This window comes from Blastomyces gilchristii, assembly GCF_000003855.2.
Source record: "Blastomyces gilchristii SLH14081 genomic scaffold supercont1.1, whole genome shotgun sequence".
Taxonomy (NCBI): Eukaryota; Fungi; Ascomycota; class Eurotiomycetes; order Onygenales; family Ajellomycetaceae; genus Blastomyces; species Blastomyces gilchristii.
Window position 1 is genome coordinate 512,073 of NW_003101682.1, and position 23,187 is coordinate 535,259.

Sequence of the window (23,187 nt, forward strand, 5' to 3'; positions counted from 1 at the left end):
GGATTTTGAATTGGAATCAAGCACATAACCCTAATAAATACCTGATGGGTCAGTGTGCTAGCCACATGCATATCAGAAAAGAGCTCGTTAATTACGCAAGAAATGAAGATGTTATAAAAAAAATAATCAACTAAACAATGTAGGACAACCTGTTAATGCTATCCAAAATATCATGAAATCTAGGCCATCCAAAATATACCAGTCCGAAACCTGTATACCCAAACGCCGGGGATATACCATATCCTCACACACAAAGATGCAATAATGGAGATAGCTGAAATAACGGGGAAATGAAATGTTACCTAGAGTACGTCAACTTCAAGACGATGTAGATAATAAAATACACGCCAACGCGAGCTCACCTAGGCACAAAGCCTAAGTGGAATGCTTCGCAAAAGAAATAACGAAGATATGCGGGCATACAGCAATCTGCCCTAACAAGGATGTTTGAATTCATACAGGTAATCCACCCCATGTCTCGGCGCGTCGAAATAGAGAATTGTTCGGTGTAGGTTTATGGACCTTCAACCATTCACCATTGAAAGCGTTGATGAGCCAGTCACCAAGACCTACAAGGAAGGAAATTGGCTTAGTTAAATACCGCAAATCGAACATAACTGTAATAGAACCCTAGAGTGAAAACTTACGGTTGTAGACCATTTTATGCGCGTTATGAAAATATATGCTGTGGTCAGAGTCTGGAAAGACGTGGACATCGTAATTATCAACGTCGTCCAGGTCAAGTTTATCGAGGAGGGTCAGTGAGTTTTGGATATGCACATTATCATCGGCAGTTCCATGCATAAGAAGGAAACGAATATTGCTTGCTAAAGCGGTGGTGTTGGAAATAGCGGAGGTATCATAACCCCCTTGGTTGTGTTGAGGGGTACGCATATAGCGTTCGGTATAGATGGAATCTGAAATATGTTAGCTTAAGTAAGCCTAAGGGTACCAAAATGTTGCATACCATAATACCGCCAATCAGTCACCGGTGCGACTGCCATTCCGTACTGGAAAGTTCGTCCACCATCCTGCTCGAGCGTCTTCAGAGTCATAAAGCCTCCATAGCTCCAGCCCCAAATGGCCATCCGAGATTCATCAACGTATGGCTTTGCCGCCCATTTTTTGGCAGTCTCTATTTGATCTCGAGCTTCATAGTGCCCGAGGTTGCCTCGAATTATGCAACGTGCTTTCCGGCCAATGTGGCCAGTACCCCTGCCGTCTACTGTGACAACAATATACCCCAGGGTCGAAGCAACATAACTCTGGAAGTCGACACTGAACTTTTTGGACACTGTTTGTGACCCCGGTCCGCCATACAGATGGAAAAGGACGGGGTATTTCTTAGCCGGGTCAAAGTTTGGTGGGCGTCGTTCCATCACGGGTAGCGAGAAACCATCCACAGTGACATGTTGGTAAACCTTGGACTCCAGTGAAAACAGACGGAGCTTTCTAGACAAGTGGTCATTCTGCTCTATGATTGCTTCAAACGAGTTTTCATTTGCAGGAGTGTTTATAACTTTCTGCCACGGTACTTTTGGGCCTCTGTAATTTAACAAAGCGTAACCGGCGCCGTTTGAGAAGGAGACATCATAGTAGCTGCTTTCCGTCACATTCGTCAATGGCTGAAGTGAAGTCCCATCGAAATTTACGCTATAGATGTGTCGTTCCCAGGGTTCATTTCCGGCAACAACAAAATAGACCAACCCTCTCTTCAGGTCCACGCCAGACGGCGCATTCACGACCTCTGAGTGACCTTTTGTGAGCATAATAGGTTTAGGATTATCAAGCGGTGTAAAATAGGCTAGCTGATCGCGCCCTTCGTAGATGACCGTATCTATGTAGCCATCGTCAAGCCGGCCATGATCCGGGTCTGCAGGAATAAACCGCGTAGATTGTGTCGGCTCTACCCAACCGCCATCCAAAGCATTGACATCTTCTCTTCGGACAATCCTTCCGGTCCTCGATAGCACATCAATAATGGCAATGCTAAGAATATCGCTTTCTCGATTAGTTTCTCTGACAAGGGCCTTCCCATTCGAAGCCCAGAGAACCTCAATTATGAGGCGATCATCGTCGGCAAATTCACTTGTGACGTCCACTGAGAAGACTTCACCCTTCCCAACATCATAGAACTGAAGATCCACGATGGGGTTCGGGGCTCCAGCTTTGGGGTATTTGACTTCGCGCACTTCGGGATAGTTCTCCTCGCCAGGTTTGGGGTTCTCTCCACTTGGTCGGGACGCGAAATACTGTATAGGATAGTCTGGCACTGACGACTCATTGGTCCGAAGGAATGCAATATAGTCGCCATCAGATGCCCACCAAGTCGCACTGTTACCTGAAAATACTTCCTCCTCATAAACCCAGTCTGGAACTCCGTAAAACAAGTCAACGCCACCATCAGTGGTTATCGTTGCAACTTCATTTGAAGTTAATTTTCTAAGGAACATGTTATTGTCCCTTGTGAACACCACAGCATCAGACTGCGGAGACCAGGAAGCAAGCTGGATCCGCCGATCTGGAGCACCAGGATCGAGTGGCTGTCCCGTTTGAGTCTCCACATCGAACAACCAGTACTTCCCTGTAAACGAATGGCGCCAATTTTTCTGTTGATCAGATAGCACGAGTACTGTCTTTAAATCCGGACTCGGCCAAGCCTGCGCGGAATAGACAGTTTCTCGTCCCACTGTAAACATTTTCTTCTGCATCAAAACAATGGATTTCTTGGACGCCTTCGGGTCCTTGCGACCGACAATATCTTCCACTCGTAAGTAGGCCGTCGCACTGAGGTTATCCTTCTCAAGAATTAACCCATCCTCGCCATTTGGACCGGGGAACCACGATATAGAATGAGCACGCGGCGCCCATTCGCCCCCCAACACCTCATCCAACGTTATCCTATTCCCTCGCGCACCTCCACTTGATATGTTTTCCTCGGACGCGATGGACGTCTGGGGCGTGTCGTGACCCCTGAATAAAAAAATGACAAAGGCAAGAGACCATCCACCGACGCAGAGAAAGAGAAGAGCCCATAACACTATCTTAGTCGTTTTCTGTACCGTCTTCCCCCCAGACGGGATATAGTCTGCATCCTCGACATCATATTCCTCCTCGTTCCTGTATTGGTCATGGTCATCATCACGTTGATCCTTCTCGCCTAGCCTTGAATCTTGCGTGGAACCATTTATTCTATCAATGACGGCGAGGGACAACGAAGCGGTGGAAGAGGAATAATCGAACGAGTTTATCGAGTCACGGAATTCTATGCTGCCTCTTGTCAACGGCTCCCTTTCCTCGTCCCTGCTACCTCCTTTCTCCCCAGCCATTGTAGCGGCTGCTTTTCAGAAAAGTCGTGACTCCAAATTCTACCGAGGCATATCAGTGAGCGAAGGAGTGGGCAGCACAGTGAATCACCTCCAGATGCCTCTATGTAAAAGTAAATGGAAAGGAGTCGGATGTAGGGGACAAAGGGACTCACTCTTGTTATGCCCTGATGAAAGAAACTCGAGTCTAGGCCATCCCAATGAGGAAAGGACATAACACCTGCCATTGGTGCGCCAATCACGTTTAGGTATTGCAGCAATTGGCACCGAACCTTATTATTTGCCAAGAAGCCAGTTTGCATAGTTGCGCAGACTAGTCTCATTTAATAATACAACAATAACTTTAATAATCTAGCGAAGGACAAAAGTTCAAAAATTATGATAAATATTGCACAAATAAAATATACACACGGAGCAAGGTATACCCCAGGGACAGATAATAATAATTGTAACTTAGTTGCTCGCCCCGTGTCATTGCTCTATCTCACATCCAGCCCTTCCATTTTACTTTTACGCTAGGCCAAGCATATGGTACAATCAGCAGCCTGCACGACTTGGAATAGTTGAACTCGGACGATGCAGAATTTTGATAAAAGAATATACGCTTCAATAAATATTCACAGGAAAACATAGTAGGAAAGGACAAGGAGAACCCAGGGCGAAGAAGTGAAAAAAGAGCTGAAGAAAACACAAGAAATTGGCCATATAATGCAACTCAGAGGAAATACAAATTCTCATGTGACTTTTGCCCGGTACGCCACAGGCGACCCCCGAGCAATACGATTTCATCCCCACAAGATATACACTACCGAAGATATTTGCGGACAGCAGACAAAGACAACTAATACGTCCGCTTGAAAGGAGGGACAGGCTTGCACTCATTCTCATCGAGCGTATTGGGATTAACGGAACGGTAGGTAAGGTCCACCTTGCCATGCGGCTCCTTTTGGAACGTCAGCGTGTGCTTCATCCAGTTCTCGTCATCACGTTCTGGGTAGTCCTCGCGGGCATGGGCGCCACGGGATTCCTTGCGGTTGGCCGCAGCAATAGCGGTTTGTGCACTATTGTCCATTAGTATACTCGGTACAAGAAAACTCAATTAAAAGTTGGCGTAGGATGTGAGAAATAAAACTTACGCGCAAGTCAACAGGTTTCTCAGTTCGAGAGTCTCAACAAGATCAGAGTTCCAGATCATGCTGCGGTCCTTGGTTCCCACATCATCAAACATCTGATCCACCTCGCTAATCTTGCGAACCCCCTCATCCAAACTCTCTTGGGTTCGGAAAACGCTAACATCAGTTTGCATAGTCTTCTGCATAGCGTTCCTAATGTCAAACGTCGACTTAGGTCCATCTGCATTTCTGACCTTGTCAAGAACACCAATAGATTCGGCTCCAGCATCAGCGCTAATCTCTTTGTGTGGCTGGCCAGGCGTTGCCTTGTCACGAATGCTGTGGGAGACTGCGCGGCCGAATACGATGAGATCAAGCAGAGAGTTTGCACCAAGTCTGTTGGCACCGTGGACAGAAACACAAGCAGCTTCGCCACAAGCATACAAACCGGGGACAACCTTGTCTTGGCCCTTCTCATCTATCGTGAGGACTTCGCCGGTATAACGAGTTGGAATACCGCCCATGTTGTAGTGAACAGTTGGCAGGACGGGAATAGGCTGCTTGGTAACGTCAACACCAGCGAAAATCGATGCAGTTTCTGAGATACCAGGCAATCGCTCATGGAGGATTTCGGCAGGAAGATGACTGAGTTGCAGGTAGATGTGGTCCTTCTCAGGGCCAACACCGCGTCCCTCACGGATCTCAAGAGTCATCGATCGGGAAACGACGTCTCGGCTAGCCAAATCCTTGGCAGTTGGAGCATATCGTTCCATAAATCGCTCACCCTCAGAGTTCAACAGATAACCACCTTCACCTCGAGAGCCTTCTGTGATAAGACAACCAGCTCCATAAATACCCGTGGGGTGGAATTGAACAAATTCCATATCCTGGTTGGGCAGACCAGCACGGGCAACCATGGCCATACCATCACCAGTACAGGTGTGCGCGGATGTGCAGCTGAAGTAAGCACGTCCGTATCCTCCTGTTGCCAATACGGTGTTGTGTGCGCGGAAACGATGGATTGTTCCATCTTCTTGATTATAAGCAATTACACCTTTGCATTCGCCATCCTCCATCAGAAGATCCATAGCGAAATATTCGATGAAATAGTTGGTGTTGTGTCGGAGGGATTGGCCGTAAAGAGTGTGAAGAAGGGCATGGCCGGTTCTGTCAGCAGCAGCGCAGCATCGGTAAGCTTGGCCTCCTTTGCCGTATTTCTGAGACTGTCCACCGAAAGCACGTTGGTAGATTCTGCCGTCCTCGGTTCTCGAAAACGGACATCCATATCCTTCAAGTTCAATAATGCTCTGTGGTGCCTCTCTTGTCATGTAATGGATAGCATCCTGGTCACCCAGCCAATCGGATCCCTTGACGGTATCATACATGTGCCATCTCCAGTCGTCCTCGTGCATACTACATACTCACAATTAGCGCACAACGTATTTCATATTGATTCCAACAAATGTCACTCAATTGCGAAAAACGTACTTTCCAAGGGCAGCATTGATACCTCCCTGTGCTGCTACCGTGTGACTTCTTGTAGGAAAGAGTTTCGAAACGCAGGCTGTGTTGAATCCTGCCTCAGCGAGGCCGAAGGCAGCGCGGAGACCAGCACCACCAGCTCCAACGACGACAGCGTCATATTCGTGGTCCTATAAATCGTAAGACACATCTTCGCTTTTTGAATCTGATAAGCAATCTGGGATAGCATGGAGACCACGTACGATTACGGGATAATTTTTCGAGACGAATGGAGAGGCTTCCTTCGCACGCAGAGGTTGATTCGCGAATATCCGGGCTATCCAGTTCGACACGGGTCAATTGGCAACACTCCCAATGGTAGCAATGGGTCTATGACATACCTGCAGGACGCGATGAAGAAAATAGGCGTCTTTGATTCTTTAAAGCTCTGGGGAACTGCACGGAAAAAACTTGTTAGTTCGGCTGCAATCGCGGGTACCCAGGGCGAGCGGAATGGAATATTTGCAGATAGGTATCATACCCTCGTCGCGGGAGCCAGCCTCCACAAGCCGGAAAAGCTCATGATGTCTCAAATTAACGCAGAACACTAGGAGATCCAATTAAGTCAAGCACTAACTGGAGGTGCTGTTGCGATAGGAATCACAGGGTTGCGGACAATCTCAAGTTGGGTTTGGTCTTCGGAAGGGAAGTTAGGTGGTGAACAAATTGATTATATAAGCAGGCTTCTCCACAGTTCCGAGGTACGCCGCCAACCAATCACAGCGGGTGCAGAGGTAATCTTTCCGACACCGGCCCGTGCACGTGAAGAATGCACGTGACATATATTTTGGATGCATTTGTTACTGTTACGTCTACAAAAAACAACATACTATATTGCCATCGCTCTAAGAAAATGAGAATCAAAATCACAGCGCTTCCCGGAAATGGAATTGCCATATGCCTTGTTCCACCATCGTACAGTACAAAATCCTCCACTATTCCCCGGAAAAAACGCCATTCCTCCTGTCCTAGTTGTACTGCATATACGTTGCAGTCGAGTTAAACTTCAGGTTCCCCTTGATTACCTTGTCAACTGCTGCTAGGAAATCTTTCTCCGTAGCAACCTTTCGCCGTGCTCGGATAGCGAACATTCCCGCCTCGGTTGCCACGCTTCGAAGCTCTGCTCCGGTCGAATTCGGGCACAGTCGGGAAATAAGCTCCCATCGGATGTCTCTTTCGACTGACATACTCTTGGCATGGATGCGGAGGATGTTTGCCCGTCCTTCCAGGTCCGGTAAGGAGAACTCGATTTTTCTGTCAATACGCCCAGGTCTCATCAAGGCTGGGTCAAGAGTGGACGGTCTATTGGTAGCGAACATGACTTTGATGTTTCCCCGGGAATCGAAACCATCCAACTGGGTGATCAATTCCAACATTGTTCTTTGCACTTCGTTGTCTCCTCCGGCACCATCGTCAAAACGGGCCCCTCCGATCGCATCAATCTCGTCGAAGAAAATGATGCACGCCTTTTTTGTCCTAGCCATTTCAAAGAGTTCACGCACCATTCGTGCTCCCTCTCCAACATATTTTTGGACAAGTTCACTGCCAATAACACGAATGAAAGTGGCATCCGTTCTGTTGGCCACAGCCCGCGCACAGAGCGTCTTTCCTGTCCCCGGTGGACCGTAGAGTAGAGCTCCCTTAGGTGGGTCGATTCCTAGACTGACGAATCGTTCTGGCGAAAGTAGCGGCATTTCAACAACTTCTCGAAGTTTTTCAATTTGTTCCTTGCATCCTCCAACGTCTCCGTAGGTCACATCAGGCTTGTCTTCCACTGTCATCATTGTAACACTGGGATCGATCTTTGGAGGCAGAGGGAGAAGAATCTGGTATTTATTTCGGTCCACGCTAAAAAACAAGAAGAAGAAAAAGAAGTGTACGTCAGTTCACTGTCCCTCGACTGAAGTCGCATGGATAAACATGGCTCACCCAACTCTCATGCCCTCCTCAATATCCGTAGGGCTAATTCGTTCCCCGAGGTTCACGACGAACTTGGCTATCTGTTTGACGTTGATGACATATTTGCTTTTTTCCGGATCCTTCTCATCTTGTATAATCTTCGTGCAGCGTGCGACTTGTAGTGGTTGTTCTTCTTGCATACGTTGTCTATCTGCTGCAACATCCCAGAGATGCGGTGGCGCGAGCCCAGTGTCGGATTCCTAAGAATAATGAGCTTCATGATCGCACCAATAATAAATAGAAATATGGTGCCTATTTACCTTTACTCCAATCTTCTCGTTAACGCTTGCTTGCTTCTCTTTTATTTGTTTTTCGAGCTTTTTTAAGGCTGCCGCGTATGGCGCTGCGCCGTAGGTCTTGAGAACTTGGATGTCCCTGTAGGATAGGTTAATCGGAAGCTTCCAGATACGATACAGAACCAACGACGGGGCACATCACATACTCATCTGTTAGCGGTGTAATCTTCTTCTCTGGCTCTTCATCATCTGCGAAGTTCTTCTTGTACTTCTCCCAGTTCTGGCCCGTAGCGCTGGGCATGATGGCGGAAGGAAAAGAGGCTGGTGAGGGGTAGGATGAAGGGTGAAGGTTGACGGTCGTGAAGCAGCCGCGTAGGATAGCTAACTGAATTCTTCTTTCGTAACTAATAAGGCAAGTCAGGCATGGGTAGTGATGGGAGTTGTATGCTCAGCGAGTGCTAGTCAAACGAGGTTCCGTTGGTGTTAGTGTTGGGTCACGCCGGGGAGCTCAGATATTACGTAAGGTTGGCCAGAGCTGTCAACGGCGCTAGTGGAGGGATCGCCAAGCATCTCAGTGGGAAATTCAAAAGAGTGCGTGGTTTTGAACAGTTCTCCAACACATCCCCATTAACGCCCTTTTCTTATTGTATAACGTCACTTACATAGAGATTCAAGATGGCGTCTACTGTGAGCGCCGCTGGAAATGGCGGGAACCATAGCTTCAAGGTTTGCGCGTCCGCGTTTCGCTTGTTTTCTGCGAACATTGTGCTCACTGGTATAATAGGACAAGGAGAAGCCCATGGCCGTCCGTGCGGGTAATATCATGGCAGCTAGAGGTATGTATGGCTATGACTTCTGGATTACTCATAACTGCTTGCTGATTTTCCTCATAGCTGTTGCTGATGCCATAAGAACGGTATTGCGCTCCTAAATGCCTGCTATCAACTCGAAACGTGGGGCTAACATATAACCAGTCATTGGGACCAAGAGGGATGGACAAAATGGTAAATTTGACTCCTGACATGGATGAATATAATATTGGATTGCCAGGCTTACCTGTAGTAGATTCAAACTGGAAAAGGCGAAACCATAATTGTACGCACTACGACCTCCCCGCTATCATTTACAGGTATCTAACAGGGCATAGACGAACGATGGAAACACGATGTTAAAGGATATGGCTGTTATGCACCCTGCCGCAAAAATGCTGGTGGACCTTAGTGCAGCACAGGATGTGGAAGCTGGCGATGGAACAACCTCTGTTGTTGTGATTGCAGGGAGTCTATTGGGGGCTGCAGATCGGTTATTGGGGAAAGGTGGGATGGGATCCCTCTCATTAGCGTCTGCATTTATCCTTTTCAACAGCTGACGTCTTAACCAGGAATACATCCAACTGTTATCTCTGAATCTTTCCAGAGAGCTGCGGCCGCGGCGGTGCAGATTCTTAACGACATGTCACACCCTATATCCCTTTCAGACCGAGCAACTCTTCTCCAAGCCGCTTCAACGTCCTTGTCCTCGAAGATCGTCTCTCAATATTCAAACCTGCTCGGGCCCATTGCCGTTGACTCCGTGCTAAAAACGATAGACCCCAAAACAGCTGACAATGTCGACCTTCGTAATATCCGTATTGTGAAGAAAGTTGGAGGCACGATTGAGGACTGCGAAATGGTGGATGGTTTAATATTGCATCAGCCGGTCATGAAAAGCGCTGGCGGCCCCGTCAGAGTTGAGAAGGCCAGAATTGCATTGATTCAATTTCAACTAAGCCCTCCCAAACCAGATGTACGCTCATATCCTTTTCATCCAGTTCATCATAAATGCTGACCATGATCCCAGATGGAAAATCAAATTGTCGTCAATGACTATCGACAGATGGACAAAATCATTAAAGAAGAGCGCATGTATCTTCTCAACATGGTAAAAAAGATTGCCAAAACCAAGTGCAATGTGCTTTTGATTCAAAAATCCATCCTTCGCGATGCCCTGAACGACATCTCCCTTTATTTCCTCTCTCGCGTGAAGATCATGGCTATAAAGGACATCGAACGTGACGAAGTAGAATTTCTCTGCAAGAGTCTGGGCTGCAAACCCATTGCCAACATCGACTCATTCACAGAGGACAAACTCGGAACCGCAGACTTAATCGAGGAAGTACAACATGTCGGAGCCCGCTATACCAAGGTGACCGGCATCAGATCAGCAGCCGCAAATCAGACCGTGTCTGTCATAGCCCGCGGCGCAAATAGCCTCGTTCTCGACGAAGTGGAGCGGTCCCTCCACGACGCCCTTTGTGTGATCCGATGCCTAGTTAAGAAGCGTGCCCTCATTGCTGGCGGCGGTGCGCCCGAGATCGAAATCGCCCAAGCTTTATCGAAACAATCCCGCGCTCTCACAGGCACGGAAGCGATATGCTGGAAAGCTTTTGCCGATGCAATGGAGGTTATCCCCACCACCCTTGCAGAGAATGCCGGATTGAACGGCATCAAGGTCGTCACAGACCTCCGTCACCGACACGCTATGGGAGAGAAAAATGCCGGCGTGAGCATCCGAAGTGGAGGGGTTAAGGACAATATTGCGGATGAGAAAGTGCTGCAGCCGCTACTTGTGAGCACGAGTGCGATTGAACTTGCAGCTGAAACAGTCAAATTGATCCTACGAATTGATGATATTGCTCTCTCTAGGTAAAGAGCGAAAAACACATTGGTCCTGTGAAAGTTTTTAGCCTGCGCTGGGGTAAAGCTGGGGGGTTAATGTATATGCCAATGCAAAACATATGACTGGAGAAAGAGTTGAAAAGCTGTGTTTAATTATCCGATCCACCTAGAATAACAACATACATCTCAACCCTCTTGCCATTGTCGTGGACTTCCAACAACGAACGAAGTAAGTTCATTCAATGTAAATCGACTTGGTGATTTCACCCCTCTGCATTCCCCAATTCCTACCGAAATATATGTTACTATTTGCCATCAGCTAAAGTTCAACGTAATATGCTTTTATCTCAAACACTGCCTATCGAGTTCTTACAGGTGAACTGTTCTTTTCTTCTCTTTTTATTGTCTGCTTAGCATATTCATTACGCGTAATAAAGATGCTCACTCATGGCAGTCTAGAGCCATTAGATCACTCCCCCAGAGAAAAATTTCGTAACAGGAGTCCGCTAAAAAGCCAAATCAGGAGCATACCTAGACATAAATATATTTGCACAACCCATATCCAGGAGGGGTATATTGTCGCGCAGAGTGAGAATAAAAGCGGAGATTAGTCTGGAAGCTGAGAGAAGTACGTACCCACCACAAATTGAGGACCAGCTGGGTTACCCCCTACAGGTAGTCATTTCTTGTGTCAAGCAATCTGAGTAAAAGGGGGATTTCTAGAACAATGGAAGGGCGTGCCTTGTACTAGCGTACATAGTATTCATAGTGAACGAAAGGCCTCATGCCATTCTCAAGCTGGGATAACTGACTGAAGGAAAATAAAAATAAGTCGAAAACAGGCAAAGCCGATCAAATAGAACCTTGGACGAAAAGTACAATAAAAATATAGACAAGTCAGTGACATCGTCACACGTTATAAGAACAGGGTAGTAAGAAGGGGCCGCCGCATCGCTCACTCAGTCATGGGGGAAATAGGGAAGTCCATATGACAGGAGACGTAAGAAAGAAAATTGCCCGTCAGATCCCATAGAATGTTCAACTAGCAATCAATGGCAATCGGGTAATGGCGAGACTTGCAAAGAGCGCGGTAACAACACAGATGGCGCGAGGTCGGCTTCGCTCCTTTACTGATTTCCGTGGGATACCAAGGGTCATCGGATTCGGCAGATCAAGGTGGATGAGCTCCTCTAGGCCCAGCAGCTCTTTAGTATAATTAGCAGCGTAGCTGCCATGGCGTCATATACGTCCGCATCTTGGGTGGTCGGCAGTATTATATTCATTGCATTTAAAATCTCCCGTTGAGTAGTTGATTGCCTAGAGTGTGGCAGGTGCTTTATATTGCGCGCTCTCTAAGCCTCGATATTTCCAGATACCTAGATAGTTCGCAATAGCATGAATGTAGATTCAGATTCGTGGCAGGGCATCCAGTTCCAGCACCTAGTGTTCAAAATAACCGATCAAGCGCTTCACAGTCTCAACATTGAAACCAAACAGACACATTATTTCTGTTCTTTCTTCCTGGCAGGCTGTCAGCAGAGCATACGTAGCTTCATTGACGTACTCGGAGCTGTCCTCCATCCCGACAACAATCACTGAGGATTTGGTGGACACCGCCACACTGTCTGAATATGAAAACTCTTGTCCTGATATTTGAAAATGCAGTCGCACTATTTGCATGAGAGCAGTCACTCCACCCAGTCACGGAAGGGGTTTGAAGTCACACTTCGATGTGGTTTTCGTAGGGTAATGTTGTCAAATATCGAGTTTAGTGGGTCCAACGGATAGCCGGTGCATAAGATGATGTTAGGATTGATCGCTGGGAGTTTCCCTTCTGATCAGGAGAATAACAAAAGATAGAGAGACATTTTGAGTCTCATTGCAGCTCATAAAAGGAGCAACGGAGCAATTCCTTCGCATTAAACAGGTATGATTCACTGATACAACTGTGCTGTATGTCTTCCCATTTTTTTGAAGGCGAATAAGGCTCTACAGCAAATTGCTACTAAATGTGCGTCATTTTGCATGTTCTCTATATCCGGAGAGACTTCTGTATTGTAGTCACTGCCATGGAGTCAGGAAATGCGTAGCCCGAATGAAGGCATTCAAGGCGGAAGAAGGTTGAGGCGATTAGGAAACGATGAGCCAAATTCCCTAAAGTTCTCGAGGGCGCGCACCAAAACCAAATAAGACGGTGTGGTCGAGTGGTAAGACGTCACGTTGTGGCCGTGCCAGCCTGGGTTCGATTCCCAGCACCGTCAGTTGCTTCTTTTCTTCTTCATTCTTTTTTTTTTCTCTCTTTCTCTCTAACTTTTTGACATTGCTCCTTTCCCTCTCCATTGCTGTACAATACTTCTGAAACCTACCATTTATACTACACCTTCTGGAGGATTAAATGTCGTTTTTAACGAACTTCGGACTGTAGGATGCACCTAGTTTGGTGATTGCAAGCAGTATCACGTGATATCTTTCGTCGGCCTTGGCATCAAAATTCCTCCCTCTCCGAACTTATGGACATCACCAACGGCCACGGCACGGCATCGAATTTCCTTCTCATTGTCAAATTGACCTGCCCCTACTTCCTTACCAATCGGGTTGTTTGATAGCTAATATTTCTAGTTTTTAATTTTCGATTTTGTCCCGGTCATCTTCAATTGCACACAAAATGCTGTGCTCACGTTGCAGAATGAGCCTGCTCTGCCGCCTTCCTTTCCGTCAACAGAGCTGGGCCTCCCTCCAGACATCACGATGGACAGTCTCCTTCCCTTACAGACAGGGTGTTCAACAGTATAGCACACCCGCCTCCGATGTCCCTGAGCCATCCCAGCCATCGTCTGCCCCATCAATCACCCTCCCGGGAGTCGCGCCTCCGTCCTCAAGTGCACCCCCAACAGCTAAGCGAAATGGGCCACCGCGTGTTATGAGTGGGACACCGGCGGGCACGAAACTAAAGGGCTTGAATTACATAAAAAATAAGCCTGACGTTTTTGCGATGGAAGATCATGAATATCCCGACTGGCTATGGGGCCTCCTGGATGAGGCAAAGGCAAAGACCAACGCAGACGGAAAAGCAGATCTTGCTGGTAAGTTTATGATACTGCGCCTGTTTTAGAATACCCATTTTATCTTTATACCTTCACCCGCCTCAAAATAAGTGTTCTGACCATCGGCAAAAATAGCTATGAATAAAAAGCAACGGATACGCCACGAAAGAAAAATGGCCGCTCTCGCCGCTTCCCAACCACGTAAAATCCCACTACACGAACAAGCCATCGACATCACTCCAGCAGATGCAGTCCCGCAAGAGCAGTCCCCAGAATTCCTAGAAGCGGCCGCATCCAGCATCAGCGCCCGCACGCAAATCACCAGGAGCGCTAGAGAGGCCCGAAGGAAGAGCATCAAGGAAGCTAACTTCCTACGCGGAATGTGAAGAGCGTGACGAAACGATGAATCAAAGTGTTAATATATTATTTTGTTTCGGGCAATGGAATGGTGTCGGACTTGTAACATTACCTCCGTTTCTTTGCTTGGGAGCAATTGCATGTTTTTCTAGCGCGTGTGTACATATAGACTGTGAGAGGAGAATGTGAAGCGGCAATGTATCCTATTACTATTTTTTTTTGGATCGTGATATGAAAAACTCTTGTAAACTGTGAAAAGTACCCATGACTGACTATCTTTGCAGCTCTATACTCCGCTTTGTTGGCAATATTTACTCTCATTTACTTGGCGGGTCGACAGAATCGCCAATCCCTCCCCCTCGGTATGTAGAAGAACAACAAGGATATTTTGCCTATGACCTGTCTTTGCTCTTCTTCGTTCTCTTCCTTTTGAGGTTCTACCGGATTCATGTACTTGAAAAGAATGGATTTTTTTCTCGTTCATTATTTCTGTATGAATGTTCTGTACGTCCATACTCCGTACTGGGTACATTGCAATACACATTAAGAGGCGACTATAATGTCAAGGCCAACGCTCTGTCAATTAGTTTTCATCTGAAAGAATTTTTACTGAGAGTTAAGTGAGTCTGCATCATGTAATATTGACAGAGCATCCGCGAAAGAAAAAAATTTGAATTCGTTTCACGAGCTTTGAGTGATATCGAGATACAGCTCTGCCAGCTCAACAAGTGACTGCGAATATGAATTGCAGATGTGTCTTCTGATAGAACGTGTTTATATTCATATCTTCATGTGCTCAATGGCAAGTATCACTTGGCAAAATATCACTTTTATTCTGATAACTCCTTACTATATTTTATTTATGGTATGAGAATAATACTTCTGAAAGCTAAATATTTTACATGAAAGCTGTGTATTGATTGTAGTGTGTAGCCTGTAAGGCGGGTAGTGATGTATTCCACCTTTAGCTGCATATAACCTTTGCGAGGGAGCTCAGCATTGCTCATACTCTTAACTCACCTGCCCTTTATGGATGCTCATCACTGAAGATTGGGCTGCTGGTACAGAAGAAAGATATGAATTGAGAAAACCGAATTGATTAGAATTATTGGCCATAAATGCATTGAATTTGTTTTGATTGCTGCTGATGTTGAGGAAAGCTCAAGTAAATTTTTTGGTTTGGGGTATCACAGGGGCAAAATATGCAGAGCAAGATATTAGAATCAGAGAGTTAAAGGAATAAGGAAATTAGAAAATAATAAAAGTATATAGAATCACACGGGGCTCGGAGAAACGAGTCCAAAGTCACAGCAGGACCGGATCATCACACAGCCAATTTTATTGCCTCCATCGGACTCCCTTCTATTTTCTTTTTTTCTCTTCAGTCACGGGCTGGCCTTTTGACGCCTTTGAAGCCGCCGATGAGCGTATTAGTCTAGTGTGTTGGATAAGTTTCCACGTGCACCATAGATATAAAATGCCAAACCCGGATGCTCCGATTAAAACGTTGAGCACAACCCATAAATCCGGTTTCCCTGCCGGAGTCGCAACGAACGCCTCAAGAATATGCCAAAATATCATAGACAAATAATAAATCAAATGCAATATCTTCGTCAGAACATGCAAATTTCCGGCGACATTCTCTTGCGTAGCTTCAGACGACCCTGCCGATTCATTCCGATATAGATCTAGCGATGTTGGCGGGAGGCCAAGCAGGTATGCCCACAGCAAGGTGAGGACAAAATAGGGAACGCGCAATTCGTCGCGTCGTAGCAGCGGGAAAAGTGTCCACACGCCGAGCATGTTCGCCAACCCAACCCATGCTCGTGTTTCCTTGCTTAAGCCACGGTCGTTGCCAAGAAGTAGGGTCATGGGAAGGAGTGGTAAAAGGACGCTCTTTTCATGGACTTGAAACGAGAAAAGGAAAAACCCCCACGCTGTGCTTGCCAGCGCTGGTAGAAGAAGTGTCGGTCGAGGGTATAGGCCGATGAGCGTGCATGGCGTCACGATTGATAGAATGGTAGCGCCAAGTGACGCGCGTTGGAGTAAAGTTGAGGGAAAACGGTGTAGTTTGTAGAATGTGTGGATAGTGCACCAGACGTTAGCAACTTTGTCTTCGAACAAGCCTCTCGAAAACGGGAATATGCGGTGGATTGCTTGGGCGAGCTGCAGCACAGGAGGGAACACCCACGAGGACTCATCCAGCTGCACTGGAAGATTCTGAAGGAGCGGTGGACTGGGCAGTGCCAGCTCAATGCCACGATATTTGTTATAGAGCGGCGTGATTATGAAAGGGGCGAACATTAGACCGAAGGCAAGAATCGTAATGAGACTAATGCACATCAACCGGCCAAGTCTGACACGTGGTGAAAAGCAGGCGCCAAGCATAAAGGCAAATATCGCGGGGGCAAAGTACAATGCCATTTGCTTGAAGGATAGGGCAGATACAAAAAACAAAGAAGCCCAAAGCATCCGTCCGGCGAACATGCATTCTAATGCAGCTACCACTAGTCCAAGCATAACGGTGTTGTACTGAAAATGTCCATGGTCCACGAGAATAGTGGCGGGTTGCATAAGGATGGCGACCAGCGCAATGGAAGAAGCCCAAACGTGAGTGCCTTGCATTCGGGAGTATCTCCTGAGAAAGATAACAACAGCAGGGACGTAGACGAGGTATTCGGAGACCACGACCGTGGCGCGCATATAAACTTTGAGTAACGGTCCTTCAATTCCGCGCGAGTCGTCCAGGGCGAACCAGGAAGGTTCAATGACCGAACCGCTATCTAATATCAGTAACATACTAAAGATATTCCAGCAAGCTCCGTGTCTTACAATTTGCCTAGAAGCCAGCTGTGGTAAGCAGTAAGAGGAGGGTAATCCAAACCCCACCATTGTAGGTCGTAGAAGTACCAAAACGATATAGGTAGATGAGTGGTAATTTCCATCCAGTGTCTCTGGGCCTCAAAATCGCCATACATTGGAGGAGTGTTTTGGCCTGAGCAAGTTTTGATACTTAGCTTCATTTCCGAAATTCAACGAAATTCAACCAAGGGGCTTAGTTAGAACTCACCCGAATATCCCCATAGGCTGACTGACCAGCGGAATAGCCCAACGACCATAAGAATCAGAGGTAGCACGACCCATTGGGATACGCCGGCACGCGCGGGCCATAGGAACGACACAATCGGGAAGGCAGGGGAAGGCTTGCTGGAGTCTGCGTTGGTAATAAGATCGACGTTCGAGTGGGGAGCAGCCGTGGATAGCAATCTTCTCTTCTTCCGCGGCCGGTGCGACGGTGACGGACTTGCGGAATGGCCCATTGCGCATCAATTGACGAGAACCATTGGTGGGTGTTGCAAGTCTGAAGGCCCGATAATAATATACGGGTGTGCGCAGGTCAATAGGTGGTGGATGTTGTTGGTTGTTGCTGGTCCGGGCTGCAACGAAGCACCTTTTGGTAACTCATGGGTCAGTTTAAACATTTAAGCTTGAATTAAGACGCTAACCTTATTTACTCTAGCGCAAACCCACCGACTTGTGCACAATCCCCCGTGAAATATCATCTAACAAAGAGTGTTGATCGGAAAAGTAAAATTCAATGGTTGCAGGGCCTACTAAGGGTGGAGTGAACGGGCCTGAGAAGGGTGCAAATCGTCGACTGCCTGACCCTGCAGCCAGTCCAAAGCGGAACAGCGTCCACTACCAAGGGATGGATTACAGCCATTGTCCAGCAAGGCTCTGACCATGCGTTTATCCTGCAGTCTTACAGCTAGACATAATGGCGTATCCCCTTTCCCAGTCATGACCGTTAGACTTGTGCCCCTTTCAATTAAAATTTTAACCATGTCTGCATCACCGCGCTCAATAGCTAAATGAAGACTAGTCCAGTTCATATCATCCGCCAAATCCGGGTTTGCTCCGGCATCAAGCAGTAACTTTGCCATATTAACTCTGGAGATGGAACTTCCCTTCGTGGAAAGCATCATATAGCTCAGGGGTGTCCAATAATACTCGCAGGTAGTTTTGTTCGGATCTAGACCTGCTTCTAGGAGAATAGCAATCACCGCTTCGCTTTTCCCTTTAGATGCTATGTGCAATACTGTTGGGGAATCGATCTGGCTACCCCGCCACTCTTTGGGGTTGGCACCCTTTTCCATCAGCATTTTCAGCACATCGGCCCTTCCAGAGTAGACTGTGATATACAGTGCAGTTTCCCAGAGAGCAGATAGGTCTACTCCGCACCTTAACCACAACCGCACCAGCGCTGTGGATCCATGATGAACCGCATGATGGAAGCCACGAGAGTAGCCATTATGCAGTATGTCGCTCGATTTCCAGTCCCACGTGGCCATTCGGAATGGATAACACATTTTGCATTTGCCAGAGTCTTTGTCTCCTTCACCACTACAGCGAAAACGTGAGTTCTTTTCAGCTAGCATGGTTCGCGCCATGGGGCCGCGGAGACAAGCCATATTTTCAAGATTCTCCTTGCACACTATCGAGTGCCAGAATATTGATCGACCGACCTCACCGCCAGCATCAGAAGCTACGATTTCAAATTTGAAGTGGTCTTCTTCTCGTCCTCGGTAGTGTGCCGCGGCTGTGATAGTAGCACCAAGAGTTCTAGGTGCGGAATGGACAACAGACATCCGAGCCATAACAGAAATGGCACAAAATGACAGAATTGGTTGAAGAGCTTGGGAACTGGCGGCTTCCATAAGGTCAAACAAAGACGAGGCCGAAAGCACAGCGGGTGCGCTTTGCCTGCCAGGAGAATTTTGGGCCGACCGATGCAAGATGGCGGTTGCCAATAAACAGGGAGACAGAAATTGGCTTTATCTCCGAGTCTGGCTTTATCAACATGTCATCAAACATGGCCATTTGAATTGCACAATAGACAAAGGGGAAGATCTAGCTAATATGGGCAGTACCCAGTGTCGTTCCAGATGCTGGTAGGATAACTAAGTCAGCAGCAAGGAGAGGAGAGGAGAAGGCGGAGAATCTTGGAACTGCCGGCGCTAGTCCCAGAGCACTCTAGCGTCAAGTTACCCGAAGGCGGTGGGCAAAATTTCCAGCCGCCATAATTAATTTTTTGAAAATTTCAGAAAAATATTTCTGCGCTCACATCCCTTTTGTTTTCCTCATCCTTCTCTATTCCATCCTTTTCTCCCATTTTTTTCTTTAAACAAATTCCTTCCTCTCGAACCAAGATATCTGTGGGATTTGACCTGTGAATCTAGAGAGATAAAGATTGGACCAGGCGCCGTCTTTTCCCTCTTCCTTTAGTTTCCTATTTAGGAGGCTTGCTGCAAGAACATACATACCTGTGGGCTTTTCTGAGCGCCGAGGGCTGTGGGCTTTTGAAAACTATACTGCAAAATCTATCTGTGGGACTTTCACCTGTGGGTTCTATACTGTGGGCTTGAGACTGTCCTGTCCGCTTTCAGTGGGTTATCGAGGGTAAATTATACTCGTGGGCATATTCGAGAAAGATATCTCGAGTTCAATAGTACATATAACAGCTGTCTGCTAGCTGTTTATTGGTTCTTGTTTTACTGAGGGCTTGAATTGTCGGAAGGCAAATCAAATACACACAGTGGGTACTGAGGGTACTTTCAGAGGTTGCCGCACATATTCTGTTGTAATATCGTTTGACTTGAAATCACTACACGGTGAGTGCTACACACTCCGTCCCCCTGCTATCTCCTTCTATTTTTTTTTTTTTTTTTTTTCCCTCCGGATGATTTAACTCCGTTATCCCAAATTTTTGGCATCGCGAGACCTAACCACTGGTAGATGAAGATGTCGAAAACCAAGTCAACAACGAAAGCTAGTAAGGGGGGCGACAAGGCTGTGTCCAAGGTGAAGAGTGGCTCTGTAACAAAAGCAGCCGTCTCTGCAAAGTCGAAGGGCAAGGAGGTGAGCAAGAAGGCTGTCAAGGAAGACAAGAAAAAGAAGAAGGCTCCAACACCGTCAGAATCTGAGTCCGAGAGCGAGGCTAGCGACAGCTCCGAGGCCTCCATTAGTGAAAGCGATAGCTCAAGCGAGAGTGAAAGCGAGGCTGAGATGAAACCTGCCGCCGCCAAAGCCGCCGTCAAACCTGCCAAAGCCGCCAAAGCCGCCAAAGCCGAATCCGAATCCGAATCCGAATCCGACTCTGAATCTGAATCTGATTCTGAATCGGAGGGATCATCTTCGTCTGAGGATGAGAAGCCTGCTACAAACGGTGCGAAAGTGGAGACAAGTGAGAGCGACGAATCTGAATCCGAGAGTGACTCTGATTCTGATTCTGACTCTGACTCCGAAGATTCCACCATCGAAGAAAAGAAACCAGCTGCCAAGGCTGTAGCAAAGGTAAGAAATATCCTTACTGGTTACCTACTTTGTCAAAGCATCTTGTTAATACTCCACAGGAATCCACTACTGAGGAATCTGACGCTGAGAGCGGCGAGGAGTCCTCCGAGGGATCCGAGGGAAGTTCATCTGATGAATCTTCCGATGAATCGGCCGAGGAATCCGAAGAAGCCGAAAGCGCTGAGGCTGAGAAACCGTCTTCCAAGCTCCAGAAGCGCAAGGCTGAAGACGATGAGGAGCTTGCCGCCCCCAAGAAGACTAAGGTGGAGTCCAGCGAAGGTGGAAACCTCTTCGTCGGCAACCTGTCATGGAACGTCGACGAAGAGTGGCTCCGATCCGAGTTCGAAGAATTCGGCGAGCTTTCTGGTGTGCGCATTGTTACCGATCGCGATAGTGGCAGGTCGAGGGGGTAAGCAGGAAAACTCTACTAATGAGTATATGTAATATGTAAACTGACTGGTTGATCCCCTATGAATAGTTTCGGATACGTTGAGTTCGTCGACGCTGCTGATGCCGCCAAGGCCCACGCGGCCAAGAAGGACGTTGAGCTCGACGGCCGTAAACTGAACATTGATTTCGCTAACGCTCGTTCTAATGCGGCCCCAAGAGAGCGTGCTCAATCCCGCGCTCAGAACTTTGGGGACCAAGCGAGCCCTGAGAGTGATACCTTGTTCATCGGTAACATCTCCTTCAGTGCGGACGAGAACATGATCTCCGAGGCGTTCTCGGAACATGGATCCATCCTTGGTGTTCGTCTTCCCACAGACCCTGAGTCCGGCCGCCCGAAGGGCTTTGGCTACGTGCAGTTTTCATCTGTCGATGAGGCTCGTTCCGCTTTCCAGACCCTCAATGGCGCTGATCTCGGAGGCCGGCCGATGCGCCTCGACTTCAGCACCCCTCGCCAGAACTCTGGGGGCGGTGGCGGCTTTGGTGGCCGTGGTGGTGGTCGTGGCGGTGGACGCGGTGGCCCTCGCGGTGGTGGCGGCTTTGGTGGTGGCCGTGGTGGTGGTCGTGGTGGTGGTCGCGGTGCCCCTCGTGGAGGCCGTGGTGGAAGCACCAATCGTGGTGGATTTGGTGATTACAGCGGCAAGAAGACTACATTCGATTAGACCATGACACGTGATATCCTCGATGTTGAGCTTTTCATATTACAAGAAGTTTTGAATTGAACGATTCAATAGGCGCTATGGATTGACTCCTCTTTGCCGTAGGTAATGTATGATATGTGCTTTGTGTTGTTTTGTTTTGGTGCTTTGTTCTCTGTTCGAGATTTTTTGTTTTCAATCCCAAAAGTTTCTATTTGTTGTTAATACAGATGCAACGCCTCCGGTCCGGCTAGAAAGACGATTTTATGGACCCGATTTTAGTTAATGTATCGGTCGTACCGTGCAATAATAATAACTTCCTGATATCAAAATCGTTGCCCTTTGCACGGACACGGGCCCAGCCCTAATTGGCTGCCCTAACCTTAAACTTCTTTAGGGATTGCGGGGTACTTCACGTGATGCAGCTGATAGCGTAAAGAGCAATGTACCCACGCACCTTTTCCCCGCTAAATGCACGCACCCCAAGCTCCCTGTGCCTTCATTTGGAATTTGGAGGAGTGAGCTTTCAGCCCTAGCACTTTGGGCAAACAACCACGCACTGCGTCATCAAGCGCCCGTTTCCTCTTTGGGCCCAGCCTCATCGTCTCTCATCTCCTCACCAACGTCTCGTCTCCCCGTCTTTATCTCTATCCTCGACTTCAAGTTCTTCAACACTCCCTTTTCATCAATCCGGTCTTCTTTCTCTTCTCCTTGTCTCCTTTGTTTAGATCTTCTACCAGGGTGGTGGTTCCGTACCCTTATAGCTCTTGAAATGCATAGTCCCGATTGATATCCCCACCTGTGCTCCACCCCCAACCTGCTTGTTATTATCAGCTGAGAAACAACACGGGACCTCCGGTGTACATCTGGCGTCTGGTTTCCCTCTCTTTCTACAGATTATACTACTACTATCAACCATACAATCCCCTCTTGTTTAACGGCTATTTTCTTTGTTATTGGCTCCCCTTTATTGTCCTCTACCCGTTATAAACGTCACTTAATTGTCTGTGCACCGCTATATCTTGCCCTTGGGTTACGGGCATATACATATCTCCTCCCCGTCCGCCCACCGCCCCTTCGATTCTGCCCACGTAGTCAGATCAGAAGCCGTTATTTAAACTTTAGTGTCAAGAGTCTTACCAAGTGGTGGCACATTCTTAACTGGGTCCCTCTGGTTTCTCGACTTGTCTCAACCCCTTTTGTTGCATGATCCCACATCAGCCGGCCCAAGGACACAGCATGCAGCCAAACCACCTTGAGCCTCACCGGCCTGTTTCCGACGGGAACCAGGAACGTATAATGCATGGCGCCAGAGATGCTGTCACGGCCCCTCCCCCACGAGAAACTGTTATTCAATCACGAAATACATCTGGTGGACGACATAACAGATCAGAGGGTACGTGTTCAGGTGCCATTTTTGTCAAAATCTGTGAACACAGGCATATACCCTCCCAGTCGAGTACCAAGCATGCATGTTGATCGCCATACTCTCTTCTTTTTTCCCCGATGTTTTTGGTTATCTTTTACTACTCTTAT

The 23,187-nt window shown here is 47.6% G+C and overlaps 8 protein-coding genes and 1 non-coding gene across 11 annotated transcripts in view; 5 read left to right on the forward strand and 4 right to left on the reverse strand.

Moving 5' to 3' along the window:
* Nucleotides 1–453: 453 nt before the first annotated feature.
* BDBG_00095 (dipeptidyl aminopeptidase) lies at nt 454–3,329 on the reverse strand (the record flags this gene model as incomplete). The annotated part of the gene is made up of 3 exons (XM_002628803.1): nt 454–569; nt 648–917; nt 968–3,329. 3 exons carry the CDS (start codon nt 3,327–3,329, stop codon nt 454–456), a joined length of 2,748 nt encoding a protein of 915 aa, XP_002628849.1.
* An 838-nt stretch (nt 3,330–4,167) lies between these two features.
* BDBG_16050 (succinate dehydrogenase (ubiquinone) flavoprotein subunit) lies at nt 4,168–8,455 on the reverse strand (the record flags this gene model as incomplete). Its single annotated transcript, XM_031724082.1, has 11 exons — nt 4,168–4,387; nt 4,463–5,851; nt 5,927–6,090; nt 6,163–6,236; nt 6,301–6,355; nt 6,537–6,595; nt 6,790–6,860; nt 6,947–7,807; nt 7,889–8,118; nt 8,179–8,293; nt 8,361–8,455. 11 exons carry the CDS (start codon nt 8,453–8,455, stop codon nt 4,168–4,170), a joined length of 3,333 nt encoding a protein of 1,110 aa, XP_031575598.1.
* A 259-nt stretch (nt 8,456–8,714) lies between these two features.
* Nucleotides 8,715–12,277, forward strand: BDBG_00098 (T-complex protein 1 subunit delta). Its single transcript, XM_002628806.2, has 8 exons — nt 8,715–8,880; nt 8,939–8,990; nt 9,048–9,070; nt 9,129–9,158; nt 9,220–9,249; nt 9,302–9,470; nt 9,536–9,939; nt 9,994–12,277. The coding sequence occupies exons 1-8, from the start codon at nt 8,830–8,832 to the stop codon at nt 10,840–10,842; spliced, it is 1,608 nt and encodes a 535-aa protein (XP_002628852.1). The 5' UTR covers nt 8,715–8,829; the 3' UTR covers nt 10,843–12,277.
* A 724-nt stretch (nt 12,278–13,001) lies between these two features.
* On the forward strand, nt 13,002–13,072 carry BDBG_16051. Its single transcript has one exon. It is a non-coding gene; the product is annotated as a tRNA-His (tRNA).
* Nucleotides 13,017–15,100, forward strand: BDBG_00100 (uncharacterized protein). The gene is made up of 2 exons (XM_031719725.1): nt 13,017–13,894; nt 13,991–15,100. Exons 1-2 carry the CDS (start codon nt 13,477–13,479, stop codon nt 14,239–14,241), a joined length of 669 nt encoding a protein of 222 aa, XP_031575599.1. The 5' UTR covers nt 13,017–13,476; the 3' UTR covers nt 14,242–15,100.
* Nucleotides 15,095–17,736, reverse strand: BDBG_00101 (alpha-1,3-glucosyltransferase). The gene is made up of 4 exons (XM_002628809.2): nt 17,719–17,736; nt 17,283–17,663; nt 17,045–17,207; nt 15,095–16,991 (listed from the first exon to the last, which is right to left on the reverse strand). The coding sequence occupies exons 2-4, from the start codon at nt 17,530–17,532 to the stop codon at nt 15,575–15,577; spliced, it is 1,830 nt and encodes a 609-aa protein (XP_002628855.1). The 5' UTR covers nt 17,533–17,663; nt 17,719–17,736; the 3' UTR covers nt 15,095–15,574.
* On the reverse strand, nt 17,667–19,159 carry BDBG_00102 (uncharacterized protein). Its single transcript, XM_002628810.2, has one exon. It carries the CDS (start codon nt 18,928–18,930, stop codon nt 17,827–17,829), a length of 1,104 nt encoding a protein of 367 aa, XP_002628856.2. The 5' UTR covers nt 18,931–19,159; the 3' UTR covers nt 17,667–17,826.
* A 156-nt stretch (nt 19,160–19,315) lies between these two features.
* On the forward strand, nt 19,316–21,975 carry BDBG_00103 (nucleolin). 3 transcript variants are annotated; one of them, XM_031719727.1, is made up of 5 exons: nt 19,316–19,884; nt 20,015–20,456; nt 20,520–20,566; nt 20,626–20,975; nt 21,045–21,975. In XM_031719727.1, exons 2-5 carry the CDS (start codon nt 20,015–20,017, stop codon nt 21,673–21,675), a joined length of 1,470 nt encoding a protein of 489 aa, XP_031575601.1. In that variant the 5' UTR covers nt 19,316–19,884; the 3' UTR covers nt 21,676–21,975. The 3 variants fall into 3 exon arrangements, with proteins under 3 accessions (XP_031575601.1, XP_031575600.1, XP_002628857.1); XM_031719726.1 differs by having other exon boundaries at nt 20,009–20,566; XM_002628811.2 differs by having other exon boundaries at nt 20,015–20,566.
* A 158-nt stretch (nt 21,976–22,133) lies between these two features.
* The window catches only part of BDBG_00104 (uncharacterized protein), a gene marked incomplete at its 3' end in the record, with an annotated part of 2,362 nt that continues 1,308 nt past the window's right edge, over nt 22,134–23,187 (forward strand). Inside the window, exon 1 of the mRNA XM_031719728.1 lies at nt 22,134–23,047. Within this exon, the coding sequence (XP_031575602.1) occupies nt 22,858–23,047 (190 nt within the window). The 5' untranslated portion in view covers nt 22,134–22,857. The remainder of the gene's footprint in view (nt 23,048–23,187) is intronic.

Coding starts and splice junctions, on each gene's coding strand:
- BDBG_00100 (XM_031719725.1), top strand. CDS start 13,477: ATGCTGTGCTCACGTTGCAGAATGAGCCTGCTCTGCCGCCTTCCTTTC. Junction 13,895..13,990: donor CGGAAAAGCAGATCTTGCTG/GTAAGTTTATGA, acceptor CGGCAAAAATAG/CTATGAATAAAAAGCAACGG.
- BDBG_00101 (XM_002628809.2), bottom strand. CDS start 17,532: ATGGGCCATTCCGCAAGTCCGTCACCGTCGCACCGGCCGCGGAAGAAG. Junction 17,208..17,282: donor CAGCCTATGGGGATATTCGG/GTGAGTTCTAAC, acceptor AAACTTGCTCAG/GCCAAAACACTCCTCCAATG. Junction 16,992..17,044: donor AGCTGGCTTCTAGGCAAATT/GTAAGACACGGA, acceptor GATATTAGATAG/CGGTTCGGTCATTGAACCTT.
- BDBG_00102 (XM_002628810.2), bottom strand. CDS start 18,930: ATGGAAGCCGCCAGTTCCCAAGCTCTTCAACCAATTCTGTCATTTTGT.
- BDBG_00103 (XM_031719726.1), top strand. CDS start 20,009: ATGAAGATGTCGAAAACCAAGTCAACAACGAAAGCTAGTAAGGGGGGC. Junction 20,567..20,625: donor CTGCCAAGGCTGTAGCAAAG/GTAAGAAATATC, acceptor AATACTCCACAG/GAATCCACTACTGAGGAATC. Junction 20,976..21,044: donor GATAGTGGCAGGTCGAGGGG/GTAAGCAGGAAA, acceptor CCCTATGAATAG/TTTCGGATACGTTGAGTTCG.
- BDBG_00098 (XM_002628806.2), top strand. CDS start 8,830: ATGGCGTCTACTGTGAGCGCCGCTGGAAATGGCGGGAACCATAGCTTC. Junction 9,471..9,535: donor AGATCGGTTATTGGGGAAAG/GTGGGATGGGAT, acceptor CGTCTTAACCAG/GAATACATCCAACTGTTATC. Junction 9,940..9,993: donor TAAGCCCTCCCAAACCAGAT/GTACGCTCATAT, acceptor CCATGATCCCAG/ATGGAAAATCAAATTGTCGT.